The sequence below is a fragment of the Rattus rattus genome, chromosome 1 (genome assembly GCF_011064425.1).
Source record: "Rattus rattus isolate New Zealand chromosome 1, Rrattus_CSIRO_v1, whole genome shotgun sequence".
Taxonomy (NCBI): domain Eukaryota; kingdom Metazoa; phylum Chordata; class Mammalia; order Rodentia; family Muridae; genus Rattus; species Rattus rattus.
The window spans coordinates 232,989,905-233,014,921 of record NC_046154.1 but is presented as its reverse complement, the minus strand read 5'-3'; the positions used below and the strand labels follow the sequence as shown (position 1 = coordinate 233,014,921).

The 25,017-nt window shown below is 43.3% G+C and overlaps 1 protein-coding gene and 1 pseudogene across 2 annotated transcripts in view; both read right to left on the bottom strand.

Moving 5' to 3' along the window:
* Window positions 1–12,921: 12,921 nt before the first annotated feature.
* Window positions 12,922–25,017, bottom strand: part of Fam91a1 (family with sequence similarity 91 member A1) — a 39,056-nt gene continuing 26,960 nt past the window's right edge. Inside the window, exons 19-24 of one of the 2 annotated variants that reach the window (XM_032915769.1) lie at window positions 24,832–24,904; window positions 24,019–24,168; window positions 20,521–20,625; window positions 19,910–20,033; window positions 17,551–17,620; window positions 12,922–15,897 (exon numbers count right to left, since the gene is read on the bottom strand). In XM_032915769.1, the coding sequence (XP_032771660.1) occupies window positions 15,712–15,897; window positions 17,551–17,620; window positions 19,910–20,033; window positions 20,521–20,625; window positions 24,019–24,168; window positions 24,832–24,904 (708 nt within the window). In that variant the 3' untranslated portion in view covers window positions 12,922–15,711. Of the gene's footprint in view, window positions 15,898–17,550; window positions 17,621–19,146; window positions 19,379–19,909; window positions 20,034–20,520; window positions 20,626–24,018; window positions 24,169–24,831; window positions 24,905–25,017 lie in introns of those variants that run through there. The other variant, XM_032915777.1, reaches the window with a different exon arrangement.
* On the bottom strand, window positions 23,129–24,009 carry LOC116885646 (annotated as a pseudogene).

Genomic DNA, 25,017 nt, shown 5'->3' with positions numbered 1-25,017 from the left:
GCAGGAGATGATGCAGAGGCTATGGAGGGATGTTACTGGATTGCTTCCTCTGGCTTGCTCAGCTTGCTCTCTTATAGAACCCAAGACCACCAGCCCAGGGAAGGCACCCCCACCTTTGATCACTAATTGAGAGAATGCCTTACAGCTGGGTCTCATGGAGTCATTTCCTCAAGGGAGGCGCCTTTCTCTGTGATAACTCCAGCTTGCGTCAAGTTGACACACAAAACCAACCATTACAGTGAGCATAACCTTTTATTTCCCCAAAATAACTGCCCAGGGATGACAATGCTGGGTCACATGTTAACCGTGTCTTTAGTTCTGTCAAGCTCACCTTTCCAAAGTGGCTCTCCTAAATTTCCACAGGTAATGTCGGAGTGATTGTTTTCACCCTCTCCAGCATTTGGTGTTGTCTCTAAATTTTTTGTGTGAGGGTTCTAAAAAGTGTGTAGTGCCATGCCCTGGTGGGTTTGGTTGTGCTTCCTAACTGGTGAGTTGTGGTGAATGTCTTCCCACTTGGGTGCTCCATAAATGTGTAATGGAGGACTGCTGCTAAGTTGGGCCTGAGACAGTGAACATTCTACAAGCTCTGCCAGGATTTCTGAGCCTCTGGCTGATGATGATGGGGGTTAGGGACCAAATGAATGCACAGAGGACTGCCACACACTGGAGGGTTAATTGTCCCCTTCCTGTCATTGTTAGCCCTCCACACCTTGAAAACAATGTCTACTACTCAAGACTGGTTGACAACCTGATTGAGTGGTGGATTGGTGCCTGACGTTGTTAATTCTAGCTAGAAAATGGCTGTAATTTTAGGTTTGGAACACTCTGATTTACTAGCTAAAAAAGAAAACTCTTGTTTTCATTTTAAGCTTCATTTATATAAGGAAGCAGCTGATGGGTGTTACACTGTCAAGCAGACAAGCTACTGTTTACTGGAAAAAAAGCCTGCAAGACATTGAACGGGACAGTGTCCAAGGTTATTTCATGCATTCTGTCACCGTGAGAACTAAAGATGGAGACGTTTTTCAATGGCACCAAAGGGTAAGCCTCCTTTGGCTGCAACCTCAAAGTACCCGGCTTTCATGTTATTCTTCTCTTCTCTCGGAAAGTTCTGCATACACGCTGATTAATGGTTTCTGCAAAGCCTTTGTCAAAATGGGAAAACCGCAGGCTTTGCAAGATTGCTGTCCAGGGCCAAAGACCAAAACTAGGATAGCGCTCAGAAGCCCCTAGAGTCTGCTGCTGCGTACAACAGACACACAGGTTCTGTTTATCCATAATCTGTCTGTCTGTCTGTCTGTCTGCCTGTCTGTGGATATATGATATATACATGACAGATGAGAATCTGTTTTCCCCTCTTCTAAGGATACCAGTCCCATAGGGACAGAACCCCATCACTTCTGTCTAACCCTGATTATCCATCTCTCCAAAAGCTGTGTCTCCAAATAGTCTGACCATCAAGACTAGAGCGTGGATATTTTGGGTTACACAACTCAGTGTATAAACGTCCTTACTATGCGTTCCTACATCAGGGGAGGAATTTTCCTTTACTGGGTGCTTTGCAACACGGCTTTTGATTCTATTGTATTAAATACAAGATAAAATAAATCTGCTTCTGTCAACATCAATGTAACCCTTTTCAATGGCCTTGAGGATGTCCCCAAGGCTGTGCAAGCTCCATCTCTCTAGTTCTGACGGACTTCCCTCCACCAAGCAGTCCCTCCTCTTCCCACCTTGAGCCTCATGAGCTCACAGCCTTGCACACTCAGGCTGTGTCCATATCTCTCCTCAATGGAGAAGACTCTGGGATTACTGGTTAATAATTGTTTTTTTTTTTAATGTTGTCATTATGTGATTTACTTGATGTTTTGTCTTATTATGTTGCCCCTGAAACATGTGGACATGAAAGTCTCATGCCGACAATCCTCTGACAGTTTTCAACCAACAACCAACATATTAAGAAACAATCCCAGCAGGTCCGTAAAACTGTAAAATCCACCTCAGCAGCATTCATTTCCTGTCCCAGACACTGGTGCTGTGCAGGGAATGCACTGCTGCTCGATCCAGAGGGGGCCCTGCCTGCCATTCATGACCGATCAGTTTTGCACACAACTCACTTCCCCGCCATTTATCACAAGCACAGGATCTTCCTGAAGAGACTGGAGCCCTGACACCCGCTGCTGCCTGGGGACATATCATTCTGAGTTCACTTGGCTTCTGTTCCTGCCCAACGGCACTGTCAAATTAAAAGAGCTGTAGTTGATGTCAGCAGGCTTCCCACTGACGGTCCATTCCTATAGATGGTTAGAAAACAAAAGCAGCTGGATATAAATTCTTAGATTGGCACTAAAACAAAAACAAAAGCAGAATCAAGTTTTATTTTCCATGAACCTCAACGGTCTGTCCACATCCCCATGAGGACATATCTCACACTGAAAGACGCCGTCTTTTAGCCACCAGAACCCAAGTCTCCATCTGAATTCTGCTTTCTTTAGAAAGCCCTTCAAGGAGTGACATTGTATAGGCTGGCTTGTTGCTTGGACAGGGAAGCAGGGACCTCATGATTCAAGGGTGGTGATGAAGGTGCAAATAGTGATGAACCCCGGCAGTGACGCTGACAGAGCTCACTGGTCGGTTTGAGGTGTGGAAGGACTGTAGCACTGTTCAGAATGAGCCCTTGACCATGTGGTCTCCAAGCCTGGCTCCCTTCCTGGGGCCTCCATGACCTTTGCAGTGCTCTGGGGACTGTGAAATCCTCAGTTTTTTGCTGCTTCGGTTAGTCAGGTTTGCCTCTGCTCCTTGGAGATTTAAAAATCTAGATAGATTCATAACATCAGTCCCCAAAAGTCTCCATATCAACAGGGCAGAAAGTGTCAGTGGAGGAAAGTGAAATGGGGCAACCTGGCCATTAGACAGCACAGAAAGCCTGAGGTCAGGGGCTCACAAATGGGCCCTGGCTGTGTGAGATTCAGAACCATTCTCCTGGCACATCCACCTCACCAAATAGCTATCATCCAAGAAAGAGATGAACGGTGAGAAGGGTTCCCTTCCACAACCGTGGTGTCAATCCAATGTCAATTGTGGCTCACGCTTGCCTCATACATGGCTCATACACATTAATGTACAACACAAACACTTTTATTGTTGTCTGGAGTGATGCTTTTGCACAAACAAATGTATTCTTTCTATCTCTCCACACTGTGGTGGTTTGAATACGAATGACCTCCATAGACTCACCAGAGAGTGGCACTATTAGAAGATGTGGCCTTGTTGGAGAAAGTGTATCATGGGGTGGGCTTTGAGGTTTCAAATGCTCAAGCCAGGCCAGCGTCTCACGTTCTTCCTGCTGCCTTTTGGATGATCCACGTGTAGAACCCTGTGTGCCTTCTCCAGCACCTTCTGCCTGCGCACCTCCATGCTTCCCATCACGGCCACAATGGACTAAACCTCTGAACTGAAGCCAGCCCCAACTAAATGTCCCTTTGTAAGAGTTGCCGTGATCATGGTGTCCCTTCACAGCAATAGAATCCTAAGACACATACATGGGGTAACAGCTAACTTTTACAGTGCACTTGCTCCATGCCAGGCACCCTACGCCATTCTGAAAGCCAACTACGTAGATCAAGGTAGTCACTTGGTAAAAGGAGAAATGGTCAAGTGTCAGATGAAAGTTCTTTGTCCAAGGTCACATGATGAGCCAGTTAGGATAGGATATGGAATACACTACAAATAAACAAATAAACAAAGGGTCTTCCCTCATGTCGCTTCCATCGCAGATTGGCAGGGCCTGCAGTCCACAGTGGCCATACCAGACACAGGCTGATGGGTATGACATCTGTGAGAGTGACAGAAGTAAGGGAGTGAGCAAACTGCATGGGCACGAGGACACTGTGTCGGGAAATGAGGTCTTCACTGCTACCTACATCCTATGGGATAAAGCAAACCATTCACAAGTCTGACCTCAAGGATGCGGGAAGAACACTAGACCATGGCAGAGAGAGCAACGGTACTGAGATGCCTAGGAGGATGGCCAGGGAGGAGATGGGGTGCACATAACCTACACGCATTATTTACAGGTATGGAGTTGTCAACGAATAAATAATAAAACACTTTCTATTGTAAAACAAAGAAAAGGAGAAATGGGGTGTAGATGGACACTGACGGTGCCATCACCCAGGCCGTGCTTGCTCAAGGATTCTCACTCTCTATTTCCCTCTCTCCCCTCTTCCTTTCCTCCGTCTCCCTCTCTCTTTCTATCTCTATACCTATCTCAAGCTCTCTCCTCCCTCCCCAGTTCTCTATGTCAGTTAACCCTTTGGTAAGCAAAGAGGTAGAAGGAGAAAAGCAAGCCCAGCCCCAGGTCCTCCACTCCACTGTCACAGGAGAATTTGCACAGCTACCTGACTTGCAAACGTGTCCTTAAGCATTGCTCAAGATGCCAATCATCACATAAACGTTGGTTCCGTCATGACTCAGTTTTCAAAGCCAGTCTCTCGGTGGTGTGCTGCATAAATCATTTTAAGATGAAACCCTCCCCTTCCCCCAAACACACTGAGTCCTCTTTGGTCGGTTTTGCTTTGAAGAATTAAGTTGATTTGGATGTTCACTGGATTTTTAGGATAAATGGTGGCTGCTTTGAATGCATTCAGTTTGCATGACTACATTTCCCAAGCAAAATGCAATCATCTGACGAAATTCTTACAGGGCAGTTATATTTGGGGGAAGAGAACATTTTAACCACAGAAATAATCACACAGTTAAGGATGTATGAGACAGCAAACACCAGGGACCTACACATCTTACGTGGACCTTATGGTGTTCCTACAGAGAAATCATTTTATCTCTCCAGGCAGACGTATTTACCGGCAGATTGTAGTTGGGGACCAAAGTTCCTGTGTCACATCTACTCCTGTTGACCTCACACTAGACCTTCTTTCTCAGCCATCTCCACATTAGGACTTGGAGACAGTTCAATTCCAGAACTCTTCCCTCAGGGCAACCCATTTCCTTGAAAGGAACATGGAGCCCACAGTGGTCATAGCTCCAAAGTTGCAGCTGGAAGCCCCAGCGTCATGACGCACCATGAGATACCATGGGGCAGCGGCCTGAGCTTGAGCCAGTAGCCAGCTGAGTCACCCAGCAACCCACCGATGTGCTTGGATCTTCATCTTCAGCTTTGTGGAATGAGGGTCCCCTTCTGTGTGTGTTAGCACTTTCCTCATTGCTGTGACAAAATATATGGCTAGTGCCACTTATGGACGTGTTTGGCTTCGCTCACAGATTAAGGATGCTGTCTCTCCTGAGGGTGACAGGGGTTGGGGAGAGGGAGCATTGTGACAGGAGCATGAGGCAGCTGGTCTTATCGCATCCACAGTTAGGAAGAAGACAAATGAATTGTACTGCTTTTTCCCTCATTTTTATTCAGCCTGAGACCCCAGCCCAAGGAACGGTGCTGCCCACATTAGGGTGGGTCTTCCTCCCTCAGACCTCTCTGGAGACACAAACAGTCCTAAGAGGTGCATCTCCTAGGTGATGCCAAATCTAATCAAGCTGACCCGGAGGATGAACTATTTCAACCGAATCATTGCAAGGACGAGATTTGCTAACATAAATACAATCCTTATTCAAGGATGAGAAATAGACTTCAGCAATCATCAGCTCCAATTGTCTGGATCCCTAAGGAGGATTCTGATGAGAACACCTCTGAGCTCAAAGGAAGGCGTTCTGATCTAGGCTGTGCCTAAGAATGGAGTCTGGTGGCCCAGAGAACTCTTTGTTTTCCTACCACATCTGAAGCACATTTACCGGTACTCTCGGTTATGAGAGACTTGGAACTGTTGCAAGAGCTTAAACCCAAATGGAGCTTCAGTGGACAAGGATAGCCTGTCTCTGAGAATTAAGACAAAGGAGCAGGGACAGTGATCCAGGGACCTCAGAAACAAAAGCCTGAGACAAAGGCATTGGTAGGACTTCCCCCTTCTCTCCTCTATCCCCTCTCTCCTCTCCTTTACTTCCCATCCCCCTACTTTCCCATTCCCCTTCGGTCCTTCCCTTCCTTCCCTCCCTCTCCTCCCTCTTCCTCCCCCCTCCATTTCCTATTTCCACTCTGCGTAGTTCCATGTTCACTCGCTGGGCTTCAAGCTCCTGATCTTTGGGTTCTAAATGATGCTACCCACTACCCACCCCCACTCCCACCCCAACCCTCAACCCCCAACCCCCCACCCACAGCATGGGCTCAGGTCCCAAGGTGCCTTCTATGGCGTCCTGAGTTCTCTCATCTTAGCTTCCAAGTCCACGCATACAGCCGGTGACTGCGTTAATGCAAACACCAATCACAGGCGATTGCTGCTCTCAAAGTCCAGGCCCAAGTGGTATGGCTGCCTTCCCCTTTCTAGTCAGCACTTGCAAAGCAGCCATGTGTCCTGTCCTTCAGATAAATCCCAAGCCATTTGCTGTACCTACTGTCCAGCCCTGCAGGAGGCGCTGAGCAGCTGGCTAGATCTGGGGGGCCAGTATGGCAGGTCCGTCTCCAAGAGTGGTCTCTGGGTTTTCTTTCCTGGCTTTGGAAATTGAGACAACACGGTGCAAGGCCACTGTCAAGCAAGTGGACTGTACTTGTGCACCGCCTGCTGCTGACTCAAGGAGCGCCGTTCCAGTTTCAATGACTCTTGCTTGAGCTCCAGAGGCTTCACTCTGTTTCTGTTGCTTCAATAACCCCACAGAAAAAGCCAGTGGGGACTGGAGAGATGGCCCAACAATCAACCACTCATAAGGACTCCAGTCAGGATTCCAGTGCCCACAGAGCAAGCCAGGCATGCTGTAAACACTGCAACTCCAGCAGCGCCATCTTCTGGCCTGCATAGGAACATAAGCCCCACCACCACACTGTACCTTCCCACAACCACCCGCACATGCATAAATAAATAACATTAATTACAAAAACCAGTGGATCCTCAAGAGAGAAAGCAGGCACACACATAAATCATCCATCCATCCATCCATCCATCCATCCATCCATCCATCCATCCATCCATCCATCCATTCATTTACAGTTAGTTACCGAGTTTGCACATGGCAGTCCAGAAGGTAGAGAAGGAACTTTGTTCCAGCAGCGAATGAGCAAAGAGACAGAAATCCTTGATCTCATGTGGTTTACAGTCTAAGGAGGAGACAGACCATAAGACTGTCCCCTCACAATGTGACAACCTAACCCTTCCTTAAGTTACTCAAGCATTTTGTCACAGCAGTGGGGAAAAGAGCTAAGACACCAGCTTAGAAGTCTTCAGGTGCTGGGGGAATTGCTCCATGGGGAAAACACTTACCTTACAAGCCTACCAACTTCAGTTTGGATCTCCAGAATTGATGTGGAAGCCAGATGTTGTGGTGTACACATCTGTAATCCCAGTGCTGCTAGAGGGAGATGGGAGGTAGAAACAGGACAACTGCTAGAGGCTTGAGGGTCAGTTAGCCTGATGTGCATAGCAATGAATGAGAAGCCTTGCCTCAGTGGAAGGCAAGACCTGATACCTGGGCTTGGACTGACCTCCACATATGCTCTCTGGCATGCTCTTACACACACACACACACACACACACACACACACACACACACACACGTAGGAGAAAGCTTTTTTTTAATTAAAAACTATAATTCTTCAATGATTCCATTGGTTCTGATACACATGTCAATTGTAGGCCACATGACTCGGGATAACCAATCAGATCAACCCCATCACTCTATGTCCACAGTCACAGGTACACAGGACCAAACTTACATTTTCCCTGGAACTTGTAGAAAACAGGCTTTGCCTTGGGGAAGAGAGGCCCAACAGTATGAACCACCTCCATTACTGCCACCCAAACACGGTCACGTGGTCTACTGACAAGGCTGTTGCACCTTGACTCCTAGAAAGGTCTCTAGAATCAGCCTCAGGTGATTATGAAATCCTGGTGTTGTCAATGTGGTTTTCCAAGCGAACACACTGAAGTTAACAAGAAGGGGCGAGGGGAATGAAAGAGTGTGTGAATCCCGTTTACTCTTTTTTTTTCTTTTTTCTTTCTTCTTCTTCTTCTTCTTCTTCTTCTTCTTCTTCTTCTTCTTCTTCTTCTTCTTCTTCTTCCTCCTTCTCCTCCTCCTCCTTCCTTCCTCCTCCTCCTCCTCCTCCTCCTCCTCCTTCCTTCCCTGCTTCTCCTTCTCCTCATCCTCCTGCTACTCCTTCTCCCCCTTTCCCTTCTCCTTCCTCTTCCTTCTTTTCTTCTCCTTCTTCTCCTCCTTCTCCTCCTCCTCCTCCTCCTTCTCCTCTTCTTCTTCTTTTTCTCCTCCTTCTTCTTCTTTTTCTTCTTCTTTTTTTTAATAAAATCAGGGAAACACGGATAGAGAAGTGAAACACTGCCACCCACCGGGAAAGAAGAGACTGCATCGGAAGCCACAGCCTGGGAGAACTTGCCAGGCCTCCCAAGCTCACAGCAGCACAGAGGACTTCAAACAGACACATCTGTGCATTGCTGGACTCGGCAATACCTTGTCAGGGAGCTGGACAAAGGCTGTTGGGAGCAATGCCCTTGAAGCCCTCCATTATTGATGTTATTATTATGGTTAGAATTAAGTATGACTGGGTTCATGGAAAATCCCCAGTCAGCTGCAGAAGACTAATACAAATCTGGTGGTCAGGATGAATGATATGATAAAGCTAAAGCCAACATCCTGCTGACTAATAGATATGACAAACCTGTGACCTTTCTAATATCCTGTCAACATCAACCGATTCCCTGACCACACAAATACTGTGTCCTTGGCCTGCGTAAATGTTTCACACTTCCCCCTCCCTCTGTTACCCATGTTATGGTATAAATTCAGCCTTGGGAAAAATAAAATTGTCGCCTTCATCAGACTCTTGTCTTGGCGTCCTTCTTCAAGTCTCTTGTCCCCCATTCTCTTCCAGGTACCCCCCCAGACCCTTCGCTTACAAAAGGCCTTTTACAAACTAGCTGTAAAAACACCACGCAGATTTAAAACTCAGTTTCAGTAACAAGCACCTCCAGGGTACGTTCCACCATTTTGTTTACTTTTAATTTCTATTATTTTATTTGTCTCATTATGATAGCCATCTTTAACTTTATAGCTGATATGACATATTTCTGCCTTCTGATGACAAACACAAATTATATATATGTATATATATGTATGTGTATATATATGTATATATATCCTCATATATATGTATATATATATGAGGATAAAATTTAATAAATCGATAAGCTGTATTTCACAAAAATCTCACTCATTTGCTAAGGGAATATTTTCAATGTAAAAGCATTTAATAATACTTTGATTTTGTGAGGATGCTAGACAGTTTATTATCAAATGTACCATAAGAACTTTGTAAGAAAAGAGATCTGCTTCACATTCATAAGAATAGAAATAAAAACGTAAGTGAAAGGAGTTACCTTTGAATCAAGAATTTTATTGGAATATTAATTTGATGTTTCTCTTTACTATAACCTTATTCTTAACTTCCTGTGAAGCTACAGGGCTCCACAATATTAAGATCATCTTTCAGTTATAACAAGTGATTTAATATATGACTCTGAACTTTTCATTCTGTGCCAGATGAGTAATGTGGGTCCCAAGGCAATGTTTCAACTTCCTTTCTCTAGACCTTTAATTCATTTTGCAGTTCTTAATATATACTGAAGTAAATGTCTGTTTTAGAAACTCCTAATATGTGTGTGTGTGTGCGCGCGTGCACACACACACACATACACACACATGCGCGTGCGCGCACATACACACACATGATAGATAGATAGATAAATAGATTGGTATAGATGATGATGGTTTCAGATGAATAAAATATTCCTTAATTAAAAAAAAACCACTGGGCAGGCGATGCAGTGAAGAGAGGCTTCCGGGGCCAGCATGCCCTTCTGAGGTGTGGTTTTATTGCAGTGATGTTCAAAGGATGGAGAGTAAATCCTGCATAAACAGATGTTGCTGTCTGGTGGCTCTGCCTGGGGCTAAGCAGAGGCCTGCTAGGAAAATGAAAAGCACTCATGGTTTCTCATGGGCAAAACAAACAAAAGTAACAAAATATATGAAAGGACATCTACAATTTCAGGGATCCCTGTCTTAGTTAGGGTTTTAGTGCTGTGGACAGACACCATGACCAAGGCAACTCATACAAGGACAACATTTAATTGGGGCTGGCTTACAGGTACAGAGGTTCATTATTATCAAGGTGAGAGCATGGCAGCATCCAGACAGGCATAGTGCAGGAGGAGCTGAGAGTTCTACATCTTCATCTGAAGGCTGCTAGGAGAAGACTGGCTTCCAGGCAACTAGTCCGAGGGTATTAAAGCCCACGCCCACAGTGACATACTTCCTCCAACAAAGCCACACCTCCTAATGGTGCCATGCTAGAATTCCAAGAAGCAGACAGGCATGGGAGGGCCTCCTATCTACAAGGCTCAAACTGCAGCTTCTACTTTGGAAGTTGATTTAGTCAGGGCTTCTATTCCTGCACAAACATCATGACCAAGAAGCAAGTTGGGGAGGAAAGGGTTCATTCAGCTTACACTTCCACATTGCTGTTCATCACCAAAGGAAGTCAGCACTGGAACTCAAGCAGGTCAGGAAGCAGGAGCTGATGCAGAGGCCATGGAGGGAGGTTACTTACTGGCTTGCTTCCCCTGGCTTGCTCAGCTTGCTTTCTTATAGAACCCAGGACTACCAGCCCAGGGACAGCACCACCCACAATGGGCTGGGTTCCCCCCCCCCCCTTGATCACTAGTTGAGAAAATGCCTTACAGCTGGGTCTCATCAAGGCATTTCCACATGAGGCTCCTTTTTTGTGATAACTCCAGCTTGTGTCAAGTTGACACACAAAACTAGCCAGTACATGAACATAGTATCAAACTATCTTCCAAATATGTATCTCTGTTCCATGGACTGGTGCATCTCTCAGTGTTCATCAGAGAAGCGTCACCATGCAGCAGAGGGTCATTAACACAGAAACTCATAACTGGTCAAAGTGCAGAAATAAATGTCTGTGGAGTGCTCAATCATAAGTGGAACATTCGAAACACACTCGAGAGTGTGCCTCACAAAACATCATGGAAGAGGGGGTGAAAAGCTTCTAAGAGTCAGAGGTTAAGGAAGAATGGACCAAAACTGTCTTCTGGCTATGATAGGACCACTGCACTCATAAACTCATAATAGCTGCAGTTGCCTGTGTAAGACCATTATATTATATACACACATTATATATGTGTATGTACTATAAAATTCTCAAAGAAATTTAAAAAAATTTTAAAACATCTCTGTACACCCTCCCTCAACCAAGTTTATCAGAGTGCTAAGAACTGGTGTTAACTAATTACTCATACACATTGGGAAATCTGTTCCCTAAATGAGATTTCATTAATATGTTCAGTTTTTATATTTTATGTGTCAAATCTAAAAAAAATTTTTCCATATTCATGACAAAAAAGGTTGTAGATAAATCATTCCATAGTATTTCATTTCTAATCTCGTTTCAGTTCATCTTTGAACTTTCCCAGTACACAAACATGTCATCTGATAATTTAAATATTTCCCATCCCTTTAAAATGTGACTACTGGCTGTGCAGTGGTGGTCCACACCTTTAATCCCTGCACTCCAGAGGCAGAGGCAGGACGCTAGTTCCAGGACAGGCTACACATTGAGACCCTGCCTCAAACCCCACCCCTCTCAACTACCCCTTGATGCTTTAGTCTGACTTTGCTTTAATTCTATTGTGATGTCAGCAGTGGCAGATCAGTGGGCACATGTCATTTCTATCTGTGGGAACTAATCCAGCTAATAGCGAGTCTAAATTATAGAATGGATTGTGTAGTATCCAGGTTTTAGCTGATAATTTAGAGAGGGGGGATGGAGTTTTGTGCTTGTGCGCATATAAGTCATCTATGTTTTGTCTGGATGAACATGAAGAGCTTAGCACTGGCCATGGTCGAAGCAGAACGGTGGCACAAGGCTCCTACACTAAACCACTCTCCACTTTTGTACACTCCTTAATAAAACACAAGGCTGGAAGAGTTCACGATGGAAAACTGAATTTTTGCTCATGGGCAGGGACTTACTAGAACCACGAGATGAAAAACAAATGGTCCAAGAAAGAACCTCATAGCCCACACCATGAGAAAGATGACCTGGAACTGACGGACGGCTCTACAGAGAGAGATCTGGCAGGAAAAGAGCTCATTGTAAGCAGTAGTACCAACCTCATCATCCAGCCAGGATATTGTAGGGAAACAACCAGGGGCTGGAGTAAGACAGAGAGCCTATGCTATGTGCAAACCTTTCTTCTTAGATTTTAAAAGTTTTCCTTAGTTGAGAATGTCATGTGTTTTAATCCTACTCACCCTCCCTCTCCCAACTCTTCCCAGATCTTTGGTATAATAAAGCAGGCTGGGCAAGCGAGGAGAACCAAGCCAGTAAGTTGCACTCCTCCATGGCCTCTGCATCAGTTCTTGACCCCAGGTTCCTGCCAAGAGTTCCTCCCCTGACTTCTCTCAGTGATGGCCTGTGTTGTTATAGCAGTCAAGCCCACAGTCAAGACCAGCCAGGAGAGTCAGTACCTATGCCAATCACTAATTCAGAAACTGCCCTACAGAGCTGCCCACAGGCCAATCTGGTGGGGGCACTTTCTCAGCCAAGGTTGCTCTTTCCTAAGTGACTGTAGCTTCTATCAAGTTGACATAAAACTAGCCAGAGCAGAGACAATGAACATCCCTGGCCTAACCTGGATATTTTCCTGCAAATCTGGTATTAGGACAAAATTTTAAAGTTAGCTGAAAAGGCACAGGAAAGCCAGGCTGAAAAATCACAGGCGTATTTAATATTAAAACACAAGTCCCAGGAAATAACATGCTCTCCACAACAACTTGATCAACACCACAGTTTATTTGTAAACATGTTATTTGTGTCAATAATCAAATTGACAACACTTTATACAATTTCCTTGTATAATAGTAACATCACAACAGAAAACAATCCACTGTACTGAGTTACAGTTTTGGTACTTTAAAATCCTTTTAATACAAAGTGTCCTTGAAACATTGAACATAAGAAGTAAATGAGAGTGGCAAAGGAAAACAAAGGACCCAGTAAGGGAAATCACTTCCCCCGGAAACGAATACAAAGCCATCTGGTTACATGTTAAACAAGAAAGGCGCTAAGGCAGTGGTTCTCAACCTTCCTAACGCTGTGACCCTTTAACGCAGTTCCTCATGTCCTAGTGACCCCAACCAGCACATTATTTTGTCTTACTACTTTGTAACTGTTGTTTTGCTGCTATGAATCGTAACAAATAACTGATATGCAGGATATCTGATATACGGCCCCTGTGAAAGGATAATTTGAACCCCTAAAGGGGTTGAGAGCCCCACAGGTTGAGAACCGCTGTTGTAAGGAATCAGATGACCCTAACTTCTTAAGTGATATAAAGTTGCATTTCTTTAGATACATTTGTGAGGTGAAACTAGACCTTTACTAAACTGTATGCCCTTTTTGATATTAGTAGCTTCCCCCCCCCCTTGGTTTCTAAATGTCTGTCTGTCATGGTTCAAGCTATAGTAAGAGGTGAGATAGGGACAGGAAAGAGGGTGGTGCAAAGCCAGATGAAATTAAACATTTGCAAAATAACTTTTATCAATCTTCTTTGGCAAGAACAAAGTCTATATTTATTTATTTTTTATCAACTTAACAGAGGCCTCTCTGCATGAGCTAACATGAGTGGAAGGAACCAGGCAAAGCACAAACACACATCATCCTCTCCCAAGAAGACAGGGACTTTGGCTGGGACTCTGACGGTCTCACTCTCCCTCCTAAATGAAAATCCAGAAAGATATCAAGTGTTGTTTTCTTTAAAGTACTGTCCCTAAAGTTCATGATCATGGTTAGGCTCCATCTCTTCTTTCAAAAAGGAATTATAGCAGCAACTCACTCCCACATTTAAACTATAAACAGCAATAACTGGACTGTTGTAACTACAACTGTTCAATTCTTTATTAGTGTACATGTCATTAGAGTTGGCATTCAACTACTAATACAAAGATAGATACCTACAGTAACTCAATCAAAGCAAATGAGATTAATGAGCCCTGATCAAAAGAAATACATACAACTTCCAGATGAAACTGTAAAAGTTACATACACATATAACTAATAGCACTAGGAATGTACAGTATCAGTAATTGGAAAAATAAATGAGTCACAGTCATAGAAATTATTTTAATATTACTATGTACTTTTCCTTTTACAGACAAATGTGACATACATACAGTTCTACCTCACACAAGACAGAGTAGAAAACTAAGCATTACTTCATTTACCCCAAACACAGCACTAACTGTGCCACAGGTAACCTGGTCCAAAATAGTCAATTCTACAGATAGGCCATGGTATGAAATACATGGCCACTTTAACGGTTTCAAGAAAGGCATATACTTGCAGAAGTCTGTTAATTACACAAATATCAGTTGTATAAATAACAAAAGCCATCAGCAAAACTGTTAAGCTCAAATGTTCTCAATTAGTGTAATGCTTGAATGTTTCAGGTATGTTGCTTGACCAGTTCGGTTAGGAGAGCTCAACTAACCACACAAACGCCCCAGGGAAGGTGACCTGGAAAGTCTAATCCTGGTTCCAAAAATTCTGACATTTGAGATACTAAAAGACCCAATGCCCAAAGAAGCACATGAAGCCAGGCAGTGCTTCTCCACTCTCCCCCAGAGCTGTGTGCCTGTTTCAGATCCAGAGGCTGTGTCTCAGGAATCGTTTTACCATGGAGCTAAGTCCAAAACCACAGCCCTGGGGCTGCTGCCATGCAATTCCAACTTCAACCATAATCCTTGGTTTAAACCATCAAGGTCAATTACCCTAAGAGTTCATAGGTAAAGCTAAGACAAACTGAAGACATGCAACAGCCTCAACTACACGTGGAAAATAAATTCTATTTTTCCATAGACTCTATGAAAATATAAAGCCCAAGGTGAGTGACGACAGAAGTCCACATACAAACATCATTTAAAAATAGAATGTTTTCCAAAGCTCTCATAAGATGTCAATGAATCATCAGTTAAGACCTTATAAATCAAGGTTAGGTTTACACAACTATGCTGATTGACATACCCTCAATCATGTTCACTTGGCATACATAATTTACTGACATCTACAGCAACCTTTAATGCCCTAGCACATACATACCCCTCACTGCTGGATGCTTGCCACTTCTAGCGTGACTACCTCAAGAACCAAGAAGCCTTTCGGAGGAAGAGTCCATCTCCTCCCGTGATCCCCTCAGTGTAGATAACAAAATATAAAATTAAACCAGGTTTATGTCTGAGAAACATACATATAAAACTACCACTGCAATATTCATAGTGACTGCTTATAAACGTAACAGTCATCTACAGCCTATAAAGTATGTCCTTAGTTTATAAAAGAAATGCAGATTGTCTCGAGTACAGTGCTGGCTGCTGAGAAGTACTTGTTGCAGTAAGATGTGTAACAACAGGCCTCTGGCGTCAGAAGACACGAGCACATTCCGAGCGTTTCCTACCAATGAGGCTCGACCTGCACCAAGGCAGCTAGAAGCTTAGTGGCTGACCTCGGGAAGCCAGCGTTAAGAAAGGAAAAAGGCAGAGTGTGTGAGCAACAATGCTGTAATCAAATTACTGCAAATGGAGACTGGCAATGAGCAGGGAGGAAGGGGAGCGTCCACTCCACTCAGATAGGATGCCATCTTTAAACATTACGTTTTTGGCAGGAAGTGGAACTCCCGTGTCAGCGCAGGATGACTGTGAAAGCACACTTGAGAAGCCAGGCTCCGCGTGAAGATCCAGAGTTGCAGCACCTTCCTAAAAGTCAAGAACAAGAGAACTGTCTCACATGTACTTACAGCAAAGACATGGAACTAAGGAGCCCAATTACCCAGCAAGTGTTCACAGCGTGCACAGCATTATGGGAGGCCACAAGAAACAGGTGCAAACTGACAAGCATGTATAACCGGACCTGGCTGGAAATATCACCTAACAGGAGAATGCCACAAAGATCCCATCACTACACTACACAGCTCTACACGCAAGGCAGGTAGTCCAAGGCTTCAAGATGGACACATTCAGACCCACGTTCCCAAGAGGCCAAGTGTCTGACCATGGCCAGAGAGTGTCTCCTCACACTACAGACTTACCACACCCAGTCCCCACTTCCACCCCAGCCTTCCCCATCCAACTCCTCCAGGTAAACACAAGAATGAGAACCAGTCTTGACTTCTTCCTACTACACCCGCATTATTTCTTTCATTTAATTCATCAAGTTTTACAAATCTATCTCCAGAATATATCTCAACCGTTCCATTCACCACAGCCACAGTTACTAGATTCCAAGTGGAGTATAGTACTGAGAATTTCACAACTTCCCCACCTGTGGACTGTTGTGGTTTACTGGCATGATGGCATATGTACAATAAACCACCTTTACTGGGTGTACCTGAGCACTTCAGCTGTCTTCCAGTGAAAAGTGCTCAGTCACAACATGGTTCCCCCAGGCAATTACCAGGGCATCTGACTGCCGTGCCCCTAGTCCACGCCTCTCCAACACTAACACACAATTTAAAGGACTTCATTAGAAACAATCCCTCCCTTTCTCCAGCCTTCAGTCATGCCTCTTGGTATGTGGTGTATTCACAGGTTCTTCCCCATGCTCAGGAAAACCCCGCCCTCCTCGACCTCACCTGTTGTCACTTCCTTTCTTCAGGATGTTCCTACCATCGTGGCTACCTTTTATTCCTGTGTGCACGGTGCTTTCCTGATACTAATGCATGTCCTGTCTGTCTGCAGCATTCTGTTCTGTCCTATAGGCTTCAGTTTTTAATCTTCTAAGCCAGGGCTTCTTTCAGACCCCATAGGAACACAGCTCCCTCAAAGCAGTTGATGAAGTCTTTCAAACATTAATGTGTGACCAGTCTCACACAGCATCACATGCTCCACTAGTGGCTTCCACATCAATTTCCTTGGCACTTGGTAAAGGGACTGGCATAGGGTAGACTCAAGTATTTATTGAATGAATGAGTGGAGTAAATAAATGAATGAAAACTCTAAAAACAGTCTTCATAATATTGAATTAGATATTCTAAACAGAAATATTCTATGCTCAAAGTTTATTTATGAATCTACATAGTCCAGAATATCCAGCGTTCTCTCCACTCCACTGACCAGCAGTAAAGCAGCACTGCAGGCATCAGCACTGCAGCCTGGCCTCAGCACTAACATGCAGGACTCATGACACACGTCACACGGTCAGGCCTGCTCTGCTGAGCGAACCCTGGCACAGAACCCAGAGGCCAGGCCTTGTCCAGGAAGGCCTGACCAGCAACATGTCCAAGTCAGTTAACACCTTGAATCATGCTTGTTACATATTGTACTGGGGAGGTGTGAAGCCCATCAAGAGGGGCTTTCACATATTATGGAGTGCTATACTAGCACCATTGACACTGCTTTGGATGATGTTACCTGGAATGAATGGACAAAGTTAAGGACTTGCAGAGAGAGTTTTCTACTGGAATGTAAGAGACTTTGAAGGCTGAAAGAAAAGGGAGAAAAAAACAAATTTTAATCAAATATAATAAAACTATTACAGGTTAAATTTTATCAATTTAAATAATCTATGTGAATATGTAACCTAATAAAATACAAAATTCTTTAAGTAATTGAAATGCTTTGTATCAATAAAATTTTGTCTTCTTTTTAACAGAAACTTGTATATAAAAAGAAGGCCATTTTCAAATAGATGTCATGCTCTAAATCTAAATTAAAACATAGTTTATGTGGTAGTCTACATACAAATGGCCACTATAGGCTCATATATTTGAATGCTTCAGCACTAGGGTGTGGCACCATTCGAAAGGATTAGAAGGATTAGGAGTTGTGGCCTCTAGAGGAACTGTGTCCCTGGGGATGGGCTTTGAGGTTTCAAAAGCCTATCCCACACCCTGCTGTGCTTAACTCTCTCTCCCCCAAACCCTCTACCTGCAGATAAGGATGTAGCTTTCAACTCCTTTTCCAGCACCATGCTCCCTGCCATGAGAATGATGGACTAAGCCTCAGAAACTGGAAGCAGGCCCCAATTAAATGCTTTCCTTTATAAGAGTCAGAAGTTGGTACTAGGGAGCACGGTTTATATAACCAAAATTGAAGTTATTTTTTCTAAAAGATTCTACTTATGAACTGTTAATACATACAAATATAAAATAAAACAAGATGCTAAACATATCTGACAGATTTAACACAACCTACACATACATCACTTTCCAGATATGTGAATTAAGTACAATGAGAGTGGCAATCTTTGAAGTTTCCTAATAGTTACAATTGTAAAAAATGATTATTGTTGAAAATTTTCATACACACACACACACACACACACACTCACGCAAAGTGTTCTGATTAGTCTCAACCAACACCTCTCTCCTTCCCCATCTCGTCCCTACTGTTTTCTTTCCCAAGCTCCTGACTTTGGTGACCCATTTAATTTAGCTAAGGCCATCTGTGTCACCACTAGATTTTAACTATCCACTGGATCCTGGGTCATGGTCAAGGCAGGGTGTCACCAGTTGATTCACAACTGAAGGCAATAGTTTCCCTCTCCCTATCAACAGTAAATAGTCCAACAGTGAAGGTTGGGCTCTCAACCCCTCGTCCATCCCTGTGTGACTGCTGATGGGCTGACCCATCTTTCTGCAGAAACAGCACAGGCATCCACACTGCTCTCCATTGTGATTACAATAGCTGGGTCCTGCCCAGGAAATGGCATTTATATACAGCCTCCCGTTTCTAACATTCCTCAAACCTTCAAAGTGTCCCTGTTACTATAAATCTTGTCAAAAACCTGTGGCAGTGGACAGCACGGCCTCAGGGAACAATGAGTCCTGTTTAGCAAACTGACACAGTGTCAAGATACTCTAAACATCATGCTTACACCCACAGACATATGCTGCTCCTAGCCTTAAAATCACAGATGCGTCTCTTTCTAGGGAAAAATAGTGCATGCCAAGACTCCTGGCTGCAGCGGACACAGAGCGTAAACAATACTTGAGTCTCAGACCTCACTTGGTGTTTATACTTTCATTCATACATACTCCAGAGAACGGCTGTGGAGATTATCCGTTGAATACTCTTTACTATACAAGCTTCACTAGGCCAAATAATTTAAGTTATTTGCTGTCCAACTTTGTTTTCCTAAGTTTAAAGACAGGATTGCGGGCATCTCCCCTCCACAGTTGGCCACTCCCTTCCAAAGGGTTGGAGCTGCTTGCCACAAGGTCAAACCTGCCTGTCATGTCTGAAAAGCAAAACATGCATTTCAAAAAATATGCAAAGGGGAAGATGTTGAGAAAGTCACCAAGACATGAAGTAAACATTTGAGTGTATATAGTGCTCGTGTACAGACTAATTTTCAGACTGGTTTTTTGGAGTGTCTTACTATGTGCCCCTGGCTGGCCCAGTTCACAGAGATCTTCCTGCCTCTGTCTCTGGGGCACTGAGATTAAAAGTGACGTTTATGTATTAAAAAAAAAAAAATCAAACAGGTCCATTCTTTACATAGGCATACGCGTTTCCCCACACTTCATCATGTCTGTTGGACAAGCAAACTTACAGAAGCTTGAACCATAAATATTTGCTCTGAGTAACTTCTAATCTACTGAAAATAATTTCACACGTACATGCACATACGCACATACATTCCTTTTAAACTTAAAACCTTTTTCTTTATTCAACCAACCAATATAAAGGCAATTGCTATGTTCACAAAGAAGCAAACTAGAGCAGTGTCGTAACAGCTGAAAATGGAGATGAAGAACAAAAGCCTTACCTCTCTTTACTGCACAGGCCATGTGTAGCTATTTTCTGACAAACTTTCCGGTTTAATTCAGAACTGAACAAAGGAATTCCAAAGCACAGCTCAAGAGGAACCCAATCTGCTTCTGCTGTGGCCCCTACAAAGGACACAGATAACTTGAAAACCATATGATTCCAGACTCTGCATGAGCAGCAAGGTCTTCCAATCTGAGGTTCCTAGATCTTTCCATCCCTGTGACACCCACTAGTAAACTCAACAAGGGAGAGATAAGACAAGGTTATTAATCTCAAAAGAGAAGCACATGTCTTTTGATTATGTACATGTCTGGGGAAAAGATAGCTTTTCATAAAGTGTTGCAGACAATCACTTGCTCAAAAAGACATCTGCAAGATTTAGATAAAATAAATCTATTTATCATATACACAATGAAACTGAAATCATTACACTCTGGCCATAACTTTATAATTTTTTAATTACTCTAAGCACATAAACATATTTCCTAGAACAATCACATTAACACAGAACTCCACTGCAGATAATAAAGCAATATGCAAATAGCGCAACAGAAAAGTTAAGTCCCAGAAAGGACCTAATAAAGTTGCAAAGAATTCTTAACATCTTACCGGAGTTTTGCTTTGTAGACAAGTCTGTACTGGCTTCCTCAATGACCATTTCAAACGACTCTGTACTGCCATTTACATCTGAACTAGAAGCCAAATCAGGCTCGCCTGGTAATTCAAAGGATACAAAACTGTGTGAGGATTCTATACGCAGAAGAAACCATCAACTAAATCTTAGCACAAGAGGACTTCAGAAAACAGTAATAATGAAAGAAAAAAGGTTTTAAAAATCAAACAAACAGGGCTGGAGAGATGGCTCAGGGGTTAAGAGCACTGACTGCTCTTCCAGAGGTCCTGAGTTCAAATCCCAGCAACCACGTGGTGGCTCACAACCATCTGTAATGGGATCCAATGCCCTCTTCTGGTGTGTCTGAAGACAGCTACAGTGTACTCATATACATAAAATAAATAATTCTAAAAAAAAAAAAAATAAATCAAACAAACAAAAAGAAAAAAGAAATTAAAAGAAGAGAAAGAAAGATCTGCTGCGATAGGCAGTCCAAGGTACAAACAAGCTCTCAGTCACTCACACAATCTACAGAGCTGCAGACAACTGCTACTGTACTGCACATACATGTCCTATACTCTCCCTCCCTTCCCACCACAGGATTTAAAAAACAGCAAAGAGGATAATGCTCATCTTTGGTTTAAGCAATTGACATCTGAGAACCGTCTAGAGACAAGCTGGTGAATAAGAGAGGGCGTGGCTGACACCCACCAATGCTAAGTATCATAATGTGTATAAAATTCCCAAGGTCAAAATCAACCATGACCTAAAACCTCTAAACTCATGAGGCAGAACACAAGTTTAGACTCCTACTTCCATCAGTCCTAAAGCCATCCCCATCAGGGTGGACTTCTGCAGTCCCAGCATTCTCCACAATTCTTTTTGAATCCCTCCATCTTTTGGCATCATGAGATTCCTAGTCACCTTCTGCACTCATCTATTCACCAATAACTCCTTTCTTTTGGCTATTTTCTGCTTTCTAATTCCCTTTGCAAATGGATGGATGGATGGATGGATGGATGGATGGATGGATGGATGGATGGACGGACGGACGGACGAGCAAGCAATCACCTTGACTAACTTCTCAGTTTTCAAAGCTCAGTTCAAACTGTGCTTTCTTTAAGATGTATTCCCTGTGGCTCCTAGGTTACGATATGCCTTCAATCTCCCATGTATACTCCAAGTAGTCCACAGTCCCCTCTGAGCCTTAACTACACAGTGCAGGCAGATTCACTTCTTCCCTACTGAGGCTTTACCCTTTAGACTAAAACTGAACTGAAAAATTTAATTGCTTCTAGGACTTAAACCAGGTATTTGCTGTTTAAATGTGTGTGGGGGAAAATGACTGGAAAAAAAAATGAGCTATAGTACAGCTAAAACTGAAAGGGAGTCAACCCAGCCCCCTGGCTGACTACTGACCATATTTTGTCAGGGTTTTCAACTGAAGGAAAGGATCATGGAATACTGCCAGTGGCAGACACTTGACAGCTTCAGAACAGTGCAATAGAGTTGACACCACCATAAGCAAAGCTATCTACACATCATCTTGTCAGAGCAGAAACTCCTTAAGAGCTGATCTGACCATGAAACGCTGGGCAATGTAGAGCTGAAGGGCGGCTACACAGAAAGTGGCTGCAACATGTGTTTTTAGGTATCAAGGTCCAGACCAAACTGAGAATTAAAACAGAAGAGGGGCTGGAGAGATAGTAAGCTAACGCAGGTAACGTGTGCACAAGAAAAATGCCAACTTCTAGACTTATGTTGGAGTCCCAGCATCTACACAGAGACTCACAATTGCTTCAAACCCAATTCCACAGAAACCAATACTATTTCTGGCTATAGTGTATACACACATGCACACATAAAATAAAAATAATTTGCTTTTACAAGGAAAGAAGAGGGAGGTAAAGAAATGAATGAGAGTTACTTCCAAAGTCTAATTCATGGAATCTGTAAACTATTAAGTCTAATTTGGGGATGTTTTACAAAATGGCAGGAGTTTTGAAATTATACTCCCTAAGTCTAATTTGACTCAAAGCCTATGAACATAGATGCAATGGTAAAAGGCTGAGTGAACAGCAGTTCTAAAGCTAACCCAGGGTCATATTCTTTCTTTTTTAAAAGCATGTAACAAAATATTTATTTACTCACAAGCTGAAAGGCATGTACTTTGTTAAGGGGTCAGTTTCGATTCATAATTTACATTTATAGCGATGAGTGCCACAATCAGGTATAGAGGCACTTGTTTATTTCTAAGTTCCATCTGCTAAAATATGTTCTTAGGCACACTGCCTGTAATCTCAGTACTCTGGACGCTGAAGCAGGGTTATTAGTCTGAAGCCAACCTGGGCTACATAGAATCTATTTCAAATACAGACAGATACACAGGCAGACAGACAGACCCCCCCACACACACACATCTATAGAGTATAATTAACCACCCTGTACTCCTTGATAGATAGATTGTAGACAGTCTGGCCCCCATCAAGGTCAGAGTCGTGTCTATAATACAAGCTTGCCTCCATATGTGTCCAGCTTTAATTTCTAAAAGCCTACTCTGAAAAGTAACCCTGAGATGGTACTTAACAAGTGTACCGATTCTTATCAACAATTAACTACTTTGGGTACTTTTGTCTCAGGCTTCTGTGTTTGAGCACATCCAGACCATCTCTGTAGTCTGCACTCACTCCCTATGACCAGGACCAACTGTGGTGATTCCATCTGAGTTCTGACTTTCCAGGCAATCTTTCTTAAAATGCTCCAGACTCCTCTGGTGTTATCAGGGCGGGGCCTGGACACGTGTCCCATTTTTCCACAGACAAAACATTTTGCAAAAGGAAATTCACCACGCGCAGGGTCTACATCATCTTCAGTATCTCGTGCTCTGGGCAGCGGTTACAGATGTTGGTGCCCATGTCCTGACTCTAGCACAGCTGGGTAGTCAGAGATTCCATGGCCAGGTTGTTGACAATGGAAACATACCACTGCATTCTTCTTTGCCACCTTCCTTCCTTCCTTCTTTAAAGCCACTGCAGTTTCTTCCCTTCCTTTCCGGCTGTCGGCTGCTATCAGCTGTCCATTGTGAAGCGCCTGTGAGCTCTTTCAGGTATTCCATGAATCCATTCACATCTTCATTCAAATACTCTTTTTTTCTTTTGGTTCTTTTTACATTTTGCTTGAGGTGCATCGTTTCTAAGGGACTGATTCGACATTGCCTCTCCACAGATCCCTTCTTCGTGTCCTCCCATGGTGTTGCTGACTAGGGTCTCTTACCCTCTGAGGTGGTAACACTAGCCCACCTGGTCATGGTTGGATCAGAGGTACTTAACTAACCCTGTCTGAGTCCTCCAGAGCACTCCAGGGTCATATTCTTATCCCTTCAATGAAAACTATTAAGTGACAGCAGGACAACAAAGGTTTGTTGTGGTTTACACACAGAGGCAATGCTAGACTCAAACCAGCTATTCTAACCAGAGACCCAATCAGTGACTGACCTCTCTCATCAGAAGCGTCACTGAGCTTTCTACTTGCAAGCTGGCTAGAAGCATTCAACATGGTGACATAGCCACAGAAATGCTGCAAGTCCACTTTGCTCCTCAGAATCTGCAATGCTTTATGAACACCCATGCTGGCCCGGGTAAACTCTAGGAACAAACCAATAATACCATATTAATGAAGTCTTATCATATAACAATACCAAAAGCTAATGTATACTTTACTATTCTTAAAATTCTTTTACATGTTAAATCAGACCGACTACAATGATGAAACCTAAGGACAGCTCCACTTGAGCCCCCATTAATCAGCTCTTAAGAGCTCTCAGACCACAATATCTACCATCTTCAGAACAATAACATTTTGTCCTCAGCATTTAAAGACTTATAGGATAGAACAAAGGCCATTTCTCACCTGCCTTGCGCCGCATACGCCCTGTAAACACACAGCATCTACAAATCTTACCTTAGGTTCTATGAAAAGAATATTAAACTGTAAACATAAAGATTACTCTAATGACAATTTCAACTCTCGTTAACCAAATAAATAACAATCAAAATCGAAGAGCTACTAAAAACATTACTCTCTCTTCATCTCTAACATACACCAGTATTCTTTAAAAGGTTAGAATTGGTTGTCTAACAATTCACTGGCAGAAAAATCATGCAACTGAAAACTACTTTCAATCAATTCTTTATGGCAAAAGAGTAAAAACACAGAATTTAAAAGTGTCAAGAACTCACTCCCTGTCATTTTCCACCAATTACTGACAGGAATAAGGATAAAAGTCAAATGGATAGAATCCAGTGTACCTCCTTGGAGCTCTGCTTCATCAAATGGAAAGGGTATATGGACAGTCTCTCCTACCCCATGTAAACCATGTCCCTACAAACAGAAGAAATGCAAGTGGAAAGGTGAGTGAGAACCAGCACTTCCGGTGACTGAAATAGCAGGGTGCCACATCATGGCACACTCCACCATACTCAAACGCCCTTTGT